Consider the following 12494-nt stretch of genomic DNA (forward strand, 5'->3'; position numbering starts at 1 on the left):
ATTATGAGTCAGTGGTGGAAAAACAACAGTTTACTTTGGTGTGGATGCATGCCCCATGGGATAACATTGTGTAGCTGTTTTGAAGTTGCCGGTTATAGTGTTCTAACTCAATACAAGACCAATTTCTATTATTAATTGTCCTTAGTACAAATTTGGACCCAAAAAAGATCTTAAAATAGGGCCCAGGTTAAAAACTCCTGAAGATTTCCTGTAACTAATGAATGTTAAATTTGATTTCAGACAAATTTTCTACAAGATTTGAAAAATGCATGTGAAATTGTTGCTTGGCTAAGGCAGTTATGGGCATATATAATATATTTAGTCATATTCTACTATATATCCTTTGAACTTAGAATAACTGACTCACTATAGATGACTAGTTGCATTCACGTGGTCAGTTCCATTCAATTTTATTTACACAGTGCCAACAGAATCTCCAGGCATGTTACAGGGCCCTGAGCCTGACCCCTCTAGAGCAAGCACTGGGCAGCTGGGGTAAAGAAAACCACCCTTTCAATAGGAAGAAACCCAGTGCAGAACCTCAGAAGTAATGGAGGAGACAGAGAATCAGGTGCAAACAAATGGATGAAACACATTAGCTCATGTGAAGCACATGTACATGGTAAACACATGATTACATGAAACATTAAAGATGGTAGATCCATGAAATATACTAAATAAATACTGGACAAAAAAGCCAGTGATGGCTCTTATTTGAATTATGGGTAAATAGGCTGGTATCATGTATTATAAACAGAATATAATTTGTGCTTAATAGATTGGTCATGTGGAAAGACTGCAGCAGCATGCCACAGTGGAGATGTTTTGAGATGTTATGGGAGATATGAGACAGATAACAGAAAAACGACAACTTAAAAAAACATTTTGACAAAGTAGGGTGATAAACTAAATTCTGTATGTTTTGTATTTTCTTGAATTGAATTTTAATATATTTATTTTGGCGATTTCGTGTTAGCCATAAAACACCATAAAAAGGTGGCACTGGAAGTTTTTTTTGCACCGTCCAGCGCTCCCTGTGTCATAGTAGGCGTACCGTCGGTGTGCAGGAGTCATAAAGTACCAGCCGTTGGAGGTCAAACTCCGTCAAAACCTTGGTCATTGATGATACGGGGTTGGTAGGCATTACCGCCTTGTTAGTCTACATAGAGAGTTAACGTCTTTTCATCTGGAATTCTTTCATCACTCTGACAAGGGCTACTGAGCGGGTTTTAAGGATCTAACTGCCAAAATGGGTAATGTGAGTAGCATTTCACCAGCCTTTACTCCTATGCACTCGTCAATGAATTATAGGCTACACTTAACTTGTTACAGCGGTCAAACAGCTATTTCCTGATTTGACTGCCCGTGAGTTGAACTGCAAATTGTTTATAACATCCAGCCTACATGTCTTCTACAATAAGCAATGTTATTGTTCTAGCACGTTTTGTTTAACCGTTAGTTAGGCTACGGTCGAACAATTTATTCATTTCATCAAGTGGGCATGCCTTGAGTGGAAGTATCCTGGACAGAACTATTTTATGACGTTCACTTGCCAGTAGGCCTTTGTATATAAATCATGCATTTTAACAGTCCTGTCTAAAAAAAAAAAGTATGGAAAATTCTGTTAAAAAATAGCATTACAATACAGACATGACATTCGTCCTTTGAATATGCCCTACTATTATATGTTCTCCTTGACAGACATGTTTTACCCCATAAAGCAGGTTGCATTGGTGCCTTTTACATTAATCTCTTTGAACTTTCAATGCTTAAAAAAAAGTAAACCAATGAAAATTAAATGAAAGTTTTGGGACCTGACAAACCGTTGGTTTAAGTTTGAAAGCATTGAAAGTTCACTAAGATTCATGTAATAGACAAATGACATATATTTTTTTTTTTTACACAGCTAACAAATTTTGCTTTTTCCTTATCATTAGTAGACCTGGAAACTGCACTAGACGGTGGAATATGACCTACCCTAAAGCTGCCATAAACCTGGTGTTTTTCCATAATCACACACCCTGCTTCTTGGTAGACGTCAATATTTAACCCTGCGCTTCTAGATCAAGGTCTAACCACACTGAAGTAGCTTATTCATAAGCAAGGTTTGTCAGGCCTCAAACTTTCATCACATTTTCATTAGTTTACTTTTTGGAGGACAAATGTCATGTTTGGTTCTTTTCCAACAGAATTTTCCATGGCATTCTTTTCAGACAGGACGGTTCAAATGCATCATTTATATACATAGGCCTATTCCAAGTGAACACCATCATATAATTCTATCCAGGATACCTTCACTCAAGGCATGCCACTTGTCTAATCAGAAATGAATTTATTGGTCGACTGTAGCCTTACTAACGATTGTATAAAACATGCTAAAACAATAACATTCTTTATTGTAGATGTCCTGTAGGCTGGATGTGTGAGGAGTGTATGTTGATGACAGAAGCGCTGAGATCACAGTTGCCAACGAAATGACAGTTGGCAAATCAATTTTATAGAATCCAGCAGGGAGATAAGGCATACCAGTAGTCTGTCCAACTGTTTGTCTATAGTTTTCCATGACTATGCCCACTTCCAAGAAAGTAGATCCAAATTCTTTCTCAATTGCTATCCCAAATCCATACCATAATGCTTTTTTTAGCTGCAGTTCAAGTGAAAATGTATCCTCTTTCTGAAACACTGATATGACCACTGTCAATAGAAACAACAGACTAATTATACAGTGTAATTGTCACAGCATCAAAATCACTGTAAAGTAGATGGCAGTATGCAGTTGGCACCTTAAATACCATAATATGTCATGGCTTTGTACATAAATTAGCATAAACCACCTCTTACTCTAACAATTTGAAAAACTGTTCGAATGCCAGACACTACCTTCTGCAAAAAAAGGAGATGTTCTGTCATTTTGAGTTTTATTAAGACGAGAAGATCTTCTTTTTAATGGGCTGTTTTCCTGGGAAATGATATTTCATTGGGTTTAGAAAGCCTTTCGATTGCCTAAGATAACTGCTCTACACACTTCACACCGATTAGCCAACATGGATTGCTACAGGAGAAGCTGCTCCAAAATGGTCCTCACTTAAATTCTTTGTTTTTGAGATGAAGTGCTAAGAATGGTATGAATTAGGCTTTCTATTTGTTTCTTACTGGCCTCTCTTAACCCTTTGCCCTTCCAGCAGATGTATACAGCCCTACACTCTTAATCATTGTCACCATGTTGTTTGTATTTTCAGCCTTGTTGACATGGAGTTTATAAGAGTCACTTTGACTCCTCAGGGAATGTCAGAGACTCTGTCCTTTTTGGTCATTTGCCAACATTCCAATACTTTTTTTCAAACCAGTCCCCTTTGCACAGAGCCAGGATCGAGGGAGTCTTGAAAGCAGGCCGTCAACTTACTCAACGTGCAGATATATAGTATTTAGTATATAGACAGTATGGGGGTCTAAATGTGGCTGTGAGAGTACAGAATTTAATATTTAGACCCTAAATACTGTCTTAGTGTCAACTATAGTATAAGGAAGGATGATGAGTGAGACTGGGACAGAGGTAGCATGGCATGAATATCTCACTATCTTACCAACACTCCTTAAAGTTTGAAATTTCGGTGTGGTACAGAAGGTTATTGACAGGGTCGGGGAGTAACTAGTTACATGTAATGGAACAAGTTACTAATTACATGCGTCTGCTGCTTTGGACAAAAAATTCAGTTAAATACTGCAACCATAGTGGAGTTACATAATTCAATTACTAAATAAATATAGTTGTAATACATTACATTTTCTCATCAATATGTTGGTGATAACAAAGTGGTAATATTTACATTACTTACTATTACATAATAGTTTTGAATAGTATTGAATCGTATCTGTGTGCACTAGTGGTGTTCCTTCTTTGTTCGTTGTACCATGTGCCACCACACATATAATAATAGGATTGCTTCTGTCATTCACTCAGTTGTTCCTATTACGCTTCTTTATGGAATAAAGCCATTTAGAGCTGGCCTCTTGTGGTGATGTCTGCCAATTTTAACATTTCTATTTGAAATGGGCTGTATAAGGGACAATTAATAGTTCAATCAGTATATTAGACTTCAAACTCTGAAAACTTTGGTCAATTGTTAGTTACTGCAGCTGCAACTGAAACTATAGACACTTAAATTACACTTACCACTATTAACATCACTACTCAACCCTGCTATCTGTTCACAATGTGGTTGCCAATCAAAAATATTCCTAGCCCAACCATACTGTAATTCCTGCTAGGACTATTTTTGTCTCTGTTGATTCCCTGGGAGGCTGTATCAAGGCCTAGCAAGCACTCATTTACACACACCCGTGTGACAAAGGGAAGTGATTCAGCATTGTCCCTCTGTCACAAGCAGAAAATATCCTAGTTGGTTTGTGGGGCCAGGAAGTGTGTGGAAAAGGATAAACATGTTTTCTTGAAGAGGGTTAAAGGGTCCAAAGCCTAAGACAGAAGGATCCACAGTGTCAGTGACTGAATGAAATGAAAGAGTCCAAACCACCATGTGTTGCACAGTGCTTTTAAAAGCTGATGTGTGGGTCTAAATGGTTTTGTTTGTATGGATGAACTATATGCTAGATGTGCGCAGTGGATGGTATGTGTAGCTTTTAAATCTGTGTGCGTCTGTGTTTGTAGTCCTTCTTCGCTGGACAGAGGCATGCCCATCCTTAAGAACCTCCCCACTCGTCTGAAGCCAGGCAGGCTGAGCGCTGAGGCTGAGCTGGGCAGCACATGTGGTGAGGTCATTCTGCACAACATGAGCCTGGACGCCAACCCTTTTGCGGAGCAGGCATCTGAACAGGGCTGGCAACAGGGTCGCCATGACTCCCTCCTGGAGGGTGGGGTGCCCCACGACCGCAACCCTTTTGATGATGAGGAGGATGAGAACGAAGCCAACGAGGTGCGGCGTGGAGGATCAGCCAAGAGCTCTCTTAAGGGAACACTGGATCGTATCCGTGGAGTGTCTCCACTCAAGACCCTGGGCAGACTAGGGAAGGGCCTGCGCATGTCGGGCAGGTCCAAAGGCAGCGCCACGCCCTCCCCTCAGGGCTCCCTTGGAAACCCCTCCCCAGCGGAGAGGAAGAAGAAGGGACGCAGGAGCTCAGAGGGCAGCCTGCTACGGTGAGCACATGCAAACAAACACACACACACACACACACATGTACAGCGGGTGAAATAAGTATTGAACACGTCGCCATTTTTCTCAGTTAATATATTTCCAAAGGTGCTATTGTCATGAAATTGTCACCACATGTTGGTAACAACCCAAGTAATCCATACATACAAAGAAAAAAAAACAAATACATTCAGAAATTAAGTAATGTGTATTAATGTGAAATAACACAAAAAGTATTGAACACATGAAGAAAGGGAGGTGCAAAAAGGCATGGAAAGCCAAAAAAACAGCTGGAATCTTTCAGTAATTAGAAGGCAATCTGGCCCCTAGTCAGGGCAAATTAATATCCCAACTGATGGCCTATAAAAAGGTGTCTCATTACCAAGGTGTCACACAAGAAGCAACTCATGATTGGTAAAAGCAAAGAGCTCTCTCAAGACCTTTGCAACCTTATTGTTGCAAGACATACTCATGGTATTGGTTGCAGATGCATTTCTAAACTTCTGAATATTCCAGTGAGCACTGTTTCGGGCCATAATCTGGAAGTGGAAAGAACATCATTTCACCATAGACTGGCCACGACCAGGTGCTCCTCGCAAGATTTCTGACAGAGGAGTGAAAAGAATTATCAGAAGAGTTGTCAAAGAGCCAAGGACCACTCGTGGAGAGCTTCAGTAAGACCTGGAATTTGCATGTACAGTTGTTTAAAATAAAACAATAAGTAATGCACTCAACCCCCATGGCCTGTATGCACGCTCTCCACATAAGACTCCATTGCTGAAGAAAAAGCATGTTGAAGCTCGTTTAAAGTTCGCAGCACGAAATTTGGACAAGCCTGTGAAATACTGGGAGAATATGGTCTGGTCAGATGAGAGCAAAATTGAACTCTTTGGATGACATAATGCACGCCATGTTTGTAGGAGACATGGCACTGCACATCATCCCAACAGTGAAGTTTGAAGGTGGGAACATCATGGTGTGGGACTGCTTTTCAGCATATGGTACTGGCAAATGTCACACAATTGAAGCAAGGATGAATGGAAAAAATGTATCAAGACATTCTTAATTAAAATCTGCTGCCATCTACCAGGATGATGAAGATGAAACGAGGGTGGACATTTCAGCAAGACAATGAACAGCCAAGGAAACTCTCAATTGGTTTCAGAGAAAGAAAATAAAGCTGCTAGAATGGCCAAACCAATCACCTGACTTGAATCCAATTGAAAATCTATGGAAAGAACTGAAGATCAGAGTTCATAGAAGAGGCCCAGGGATCTTTCAAGAATTGAAGCCTTTTTGTGTTGAAGAATGGGTCAAACTCACATCTGAGCAATGCATACAAGTAGTTTCTCCATACAGGAAGCGTCTTGAAGCTGTCAAAGGCTTTTGTACAAAGTATTCAATAAATATCAGTAAGCGTGTTCAATACTTTTTTCCTGTGTCATTTCATATTATTAGACATAACTTAATTTCTGAACTAATTTGTTTTGGTTTCTTTGTATGTTTGGATTACCTGGGTTGTTACAAACATCTGGTGAAAATTTCATGTCAATACCACCTTTGGAAATATATTTACTGAGAAAAATGGTGACGTGTTCAATTAAGCAATAAGCCCCAAGAGGCCGTGCTTTGCGCTGATTTTAGAACAGGTAAGGGAGTTGTTAGGCACGACGCGAAGCGGAGTGCCGTTAAACCCCCTTACCTGTTCTAAAATCAGCGCAAAGCACGGACTCGCGGGGCTTATTGCTTTTCTAAACCTGTTACTACACATATTTGATATGGTTTCATAAATAAAGACAATTCAATTTAAGAAACAATAGTTTAATGATAAACCGTCATTCTTCCGCCACTAAAAATTATAGTTCCTAAATAAATCGTTGCCACGCAACCCTTGAAGCAACGCAACAGCCAGATGGAACACTGGGTATGAAATGCGCTATATGAATGCCTTGCCATTCGCTGCGCAGTAATATGGAACGTAATCAGGTCAAATTGTAAGGTAATGCTGGATTTTACAACGGCTTTTAGCCAATCACAATCAAGGATTTGAACAATCAGGTTTAGAATACTTATTTTACCCGCTGTATATGTACGGACCTTCCCTAAGAAAAGCTTTGCAAATGAAAGTTTGAAAGTTCTTACCAACTAGGTAATTCGCCCCATTACCATTTTAAACCTCATGTTAAACCACATGTTCTGTTTGGTCATCTCCCAAATGCTCTTCATTTTAAAACTTCTGACAAGAATGGCTCCAACAGATCCCAGCAAAAAGAGCATCTGAGATAGGGCAATGCTCTGATAAAGTGCAAGACACCATTCAGCACCTTATGACCTCTTACTACGGTGAGGCTAAAGAGCATCTGAAATATAGGGCAATGCTCTGATAAAGTGCAAGACACCATTCAGCACCTTATGACCTCTTACTACGGTGAGGCTAAAGAGCATCTGAAATATAGGGCAATGCTCTGATAAAGTGCAAGACACCATTCAGCACCTTATGACCTCTTACTACAGTGAGGCCGAGACACTGTCAGGCAGGCATGCAGCACTGTGCTCCTGCAACTTATACTGCCTTCGTTTTATTGTTTTACTCTTCAACAATGCCAGTTATTAATTCAAGCAATCAGATTTTACAATGTCTTTAAGATTAAAGTGAATGACTGAAAGAAAAGATCCTGCCATCCTCTCAGACTCTCTGTCATGGATCCTGCATGCAGGGCCTGGGCTGGCGATTTTGTTAGGCCTACACTCGACTCCTATATTATTATATTAAAAATAGTTTGTAATGTATGTCATTTTAACAGGCAAAAATGTATGAGGCAACAGGGGAAGCAAAGCCCCTTTTTGAAACCCCTGCGTCGGCTCTGAGTATGAAGCATGATAATTAGTACATGTATCATGGGAAGGGTAGAATGAATACATGATCGTGTGGTGGGGATGGATAGGTGTAGGCAGAGGGCTTCTGCAAGTTTATCAGGTGGAGAGACTACAGCAGCATCCCACAGTGGAGACAGTCTAGACTAGGAAGAGCTTGGCTGCCTAATATGCGTATATGTATTTAATGGTTATGGTGATGAGGAACAATGTTTTTACAGCGATAAGCATTTGGGGGCAAGGGTCACACTATAAGAGAGAGAAAAATTTGGTTCGTAAATATATATTTTTTATATTCTATTGACAGCTAATTTTCACTCCTGATTTCTGGTGCTTTACTTGTTCATCACTTCATCACTGATCACTTTGAGTTATTTTCAGTTTTCTAAACTTGCCATCCCCCACAGCATTGCTGGGAGATGTCGAGAGAGTCTGCGTAAAGAGAGCCTGCCCACTACAGAGCTCTGCTCAGACAGTGATGACCAGAGCAGCAAGCGCCTCTCATTCCTGAAGCTGGTTGGTCGGAAGCACAAGAGGGAGTCAGGCATGGACCAGTCGTCTTCCCAGGGACCTGAGGAGGAGCCTGTGGAGGAGGTCCCCATTGTGAAGGTCAGGGAGCCCTTATCAGGTATGACCCAATTCAGCCCATGGGGAGACTGTCTCATAGGGGTGCATGGTGATGCCCCTCCATCTCTCTTCGGTTAGATCTAAATGGCTTGGCATTACTTCTTGAAATAGAGTAAAACTCTATGGTGCCGTTGAAGAACCAGGAGATCCTACTGTGGATTGTGAAATTTGTGTATGTGTTGAGCCTGTCAAAAAAGAAAGTGTCAAGGCTCGTGCTGAAGGTGTCTTGTATCAATTCAAAGACTATGCAACTATGGAGGGGTTGGTGTCAGCTCATACAGCAAAACATCAAATAAATGGTACAATATGAATATAACTCTTGGTCTTACCTTACGCAATAGTGAAGAATGGATAAAAGGAACATAACTCTTGGTCTTACCTTACGCAGTAGTGAAGAATGGATGATAGGAATATAACTCTTGGTCTTACCTCACGCAGTAGTGAAGAATGGATAAAAGGAACATAACTCTTGGTCTTACCTTACGCAGTAGTGAAGGATGGATGATATGAATATAACTCTTTGTCTAACCTTGAGCAGTAGTGTAGAATGGATGATAGAAACATACAGTAACTCTTGGCCTACCTTACGCAATAGTGAAGAATGGATGACATGTTATGAACATAACTCTTGGTCTTACCTTAAACAGTAGTGAAGGATGGATGATAGGAACATAACTCTTGGTCTTACCTTACGCAAAAGTGAAGAATGGACGATAGGAACATAATTGTAGGTCTTACCTTACGCAATAGTGAAGAATGGATGATAGGACCATAACTCTTGGTCTTACCTTAATCAGTAGTTTCAAGTGGCACTGTATCTACCCTGTAAGCAAAATGACGTCCCCTCGACATCCTCTAATGGGCTCTCTGAACGTTCCAAAAACGTAAATGTGTATGGTTCCCTTGACAACTCTAGGACGTTTTGCACAACGTTCCAAGAACGTCACGAGGACATTGCGGTGACAATTGGAAAACGCATATTAAACAGCGCATATTAACGCTTTGTGGGTGTGTGCCACAACGAGATGGGAGGGTATAAGGAACGTGGGCGTGTGGCGCAAATATATGGGAGGAGAGAAGTTAAGTGCGTCTAATGATGTATTGCGTGGTATTTACTAAAATAGCAGTTATAAGAGCAAGGCGAAGACATAGACAGAGACAGCGCACAGAAATATTAGACGGTACAGGTTAACCAGCCACGCAATACTTCAATTACTGAACCAGATCAGAGACGACATCGAACCCTCCAACCAGCGATCACATTCCATTCCATCAGTTGTTAAACTCCGGACAACATTGCAAATATTGGCATCCGGATCATTTCAAACAGTTATAGCATCAGCAGTTGGTATATCTCAGCCTTCACTCAGCCAAATATTCACCCAGGTACTCGACGCATTGCTACGGCGCACTGGTCAATACATTTCCCCACTGCCATAGCTGAAATTAGAGACATCAAACAGGACTTTTTTTGAAATTGCAAACTTTCCTAACATAATTGGAGCCATTGATTGCACCCACATCCAAACAGTCCCACCTTCAAGCCACGAACACATTTACCGAAACAGAAACGGTCTTTACCCTAACGTCTCTGCTACGTTCTCGGTGCATCTTTTTAATGTCCTTGAACTACGTCCCCAGGACGTTAAGGAAACATTTCCCAGACGTCACTGCAATGTCCTCGGGACGTTCTTGGAACGTCCTGCAGTACGTCCCCCGGCTCTCAAGGGAACCAGCACTTTGGAAACCCATGTGTTTGTTTAAACTGTGCTATATAAATAAAGTGGATTGGATTAGATTGGAACCATACACATTTACGTTTGGGGAACGTTCAGAGAGGACCATCAGAGGACGTCAAGGGGACGTTTTTGAAGGACTGAATGCGAACGTCCCACAGAGGACCACAGGTAAAGGTTACGGGGAAGTTTTTGAAGGACGTCCTGGGGACGTGTGCTGAGAGACCAAATCAGAACGTTCCCTTAAAGTCCGATTTAAGGCTCATGCGAACGTCACGCAGAGGACCACAGGTAAAGGTAACTGGGACGTTTTTAAAGGACGTCCTGGGGACGTGTGCTGAGAGACCAAATTAGAACGTTCCCTAAAAGTCCGATTTAAGACTCATGCGAACGTCACAGAAGGACCAAACATAGACTTGCTACGAACGTCAAAAACGTTCTGGTAACGTCCTCTAGCGAACGTTGTGGCGGGGACCAATTGGGGACGATTGGGGACGTTGTGAATGTCCTGTTAACGTCCTGGGGACGTCCCCTGTTTGCGGGGTATATATCTATATACATATCTACTGTATATATCTATCTACCACTCTGTTATTTCTGTATTTTTCTCTTTAAAATTGTAACATACCCATCTCTCTCATTTCTTTATCTCTCTCTTTCCCTTAAGTTATTACGATTCATTGTGCCATCATAAAACAGATCATTCAGGTGGTTTGTACCTGTGCTTCACCTACCCCAACATTAAGTTTCCCTTTCTCTCTGTCCCTCTCAATAGAACTGCATGCCTAAGAGTATTGATAAGAGTTACTTTCCATACTCTACTCGTTGTTCTTTTCATCTCCTCTCTCTATCTTTATTTCTGTCTATCTATCCTTCTCCAAATCTCTCTCCTTCACTCGCTCTCTCTCCTCAGTGACATTCATTGCATGCATTCATTGCCCCCTATGGGGGTCTGGTATGTAAACCTAACAGAAGCAAGTACAAACCTGGCAGAGTTTTCTTAACACCACCAGTACAAGTTGCTTGGATGCCCCGTCTTAAACACAAAGAGCCTTAAACATGTGGAGCCTCTCTCACTCAGACTCTGGGTCTACCCAGCTGACTAAGGGTGGGTGCTGTACCTGTGTGAAGCCTCTCTCACTCAGTAAGGCAGAAGGTGGGAAGCTGGGAGGAAGTTCCAAAGTCAACATATTTTCTTTTGTAAGTAAAGCTGCCTGGCCTGTGTAAAATGCTTGCCTCCTCTCTTGAGCTCTTTAAATGATCGAGACCTTAAGTCTTCCAACTGTACTAGCCTGATCACAACAGCTTTTCCAGTTCTTAGAGGAATTCGCTTTGTGATCTTTCTGCAGATAAAACAGGCAGGAACAAGCATTCAGCAGCTATTCTATTTATGAAATACGATGATGCAGGTTTGCAAATGCAGGTTCATGTCAGACTTATATACTTCATACAGTCTATGTGCATGTGTAAGTTTGTTGTACTTTATATATCCACCCTATGCTTGACTGACTTTTTTCGGTTTATTTCTGTATGTTTGTTTACAAAAAAAATGGTACTGATAGATGCCAGGTAGGTTTTTTGTCACTGAGAAACAAACTCAGGCCTTCCCCACAGTTGTTAGAGCTCCTTCATGATTGAAATTGTGATGATGACATGTCATGGTTTCAATCTGAGGTGTAAATGGAGAATGTAGAGGGGTTTGTGTGCAGCAGTTTGTTCTCTCAGGGATTCTGCATGCATGTAGGCATTGTCACATTTATTAGATGGCTGTGCAAAACACTTAACACAAAGGAACAATACATACTTGACATTCAGCAGCTTTTCTCGAATAGCAGCACATTCCTTAGCTATTAGGTAAAAAGATATGAGCACTGCACAATGGAGCCTTTTAAAAAGTGTACATTATATGTTTTTATGATCTTTAATCTTATTTCCATTTATTTCTACATTTTTAGTTTGGCCAGCCACTTTGAAAATGTAGGAAAAATGTCACCAGGCGGGTTTTACTACTCTGCGTTAAATATAACCATCAGTGGTTGTGTTGTGAGAACAATTGTAATCTCTGATTGGTACAACTAGCTATGGTTAGCTTCTGTTCAACTTGTGAAAT

At 40.9% G+C, this 12494-nt stretch overlaps 1 protein-coding gene across 1 annotated transcript in view; it reads left to right on the top strand.

Annotated features, from left to right (window-relative positions):
- Positions 1 to 4688: 4688 nt before the first annotated feature.
- exoc3l2b (exocyst complex component 3-like 2b) overlaps positions 4689 to 12494 on the top strand; it is a gene marked incomplete at both ends in the record, with an annotated part of 30561 nt that continues 22755 nt past the window's right edge. Inside the window, 2 exons of the mRNA XM_080845257.1 lie at positions 4689 to 5152; positions 8429 to 8649. Of these exons, the coding sequence (XP_080701383.1) occupies positions 4689 to 5152; positions 8429 to 8649 (685 nt within the window). The remainder of the gene's footprint in view (positions 5153 to 8428; positions 8650 to 12494) is intronic.

This window comes from Sprattus sprattus (assembly GCF_963457725.1).
Source record: "Sprattus sprattus genome assembly, chromosome: 9".
NCBI lineage: Eukaryota > Metazoa > Chordata > Actinopteri > Clupeiformes > Clupeidae > Sprattus > Sprattus sprattus.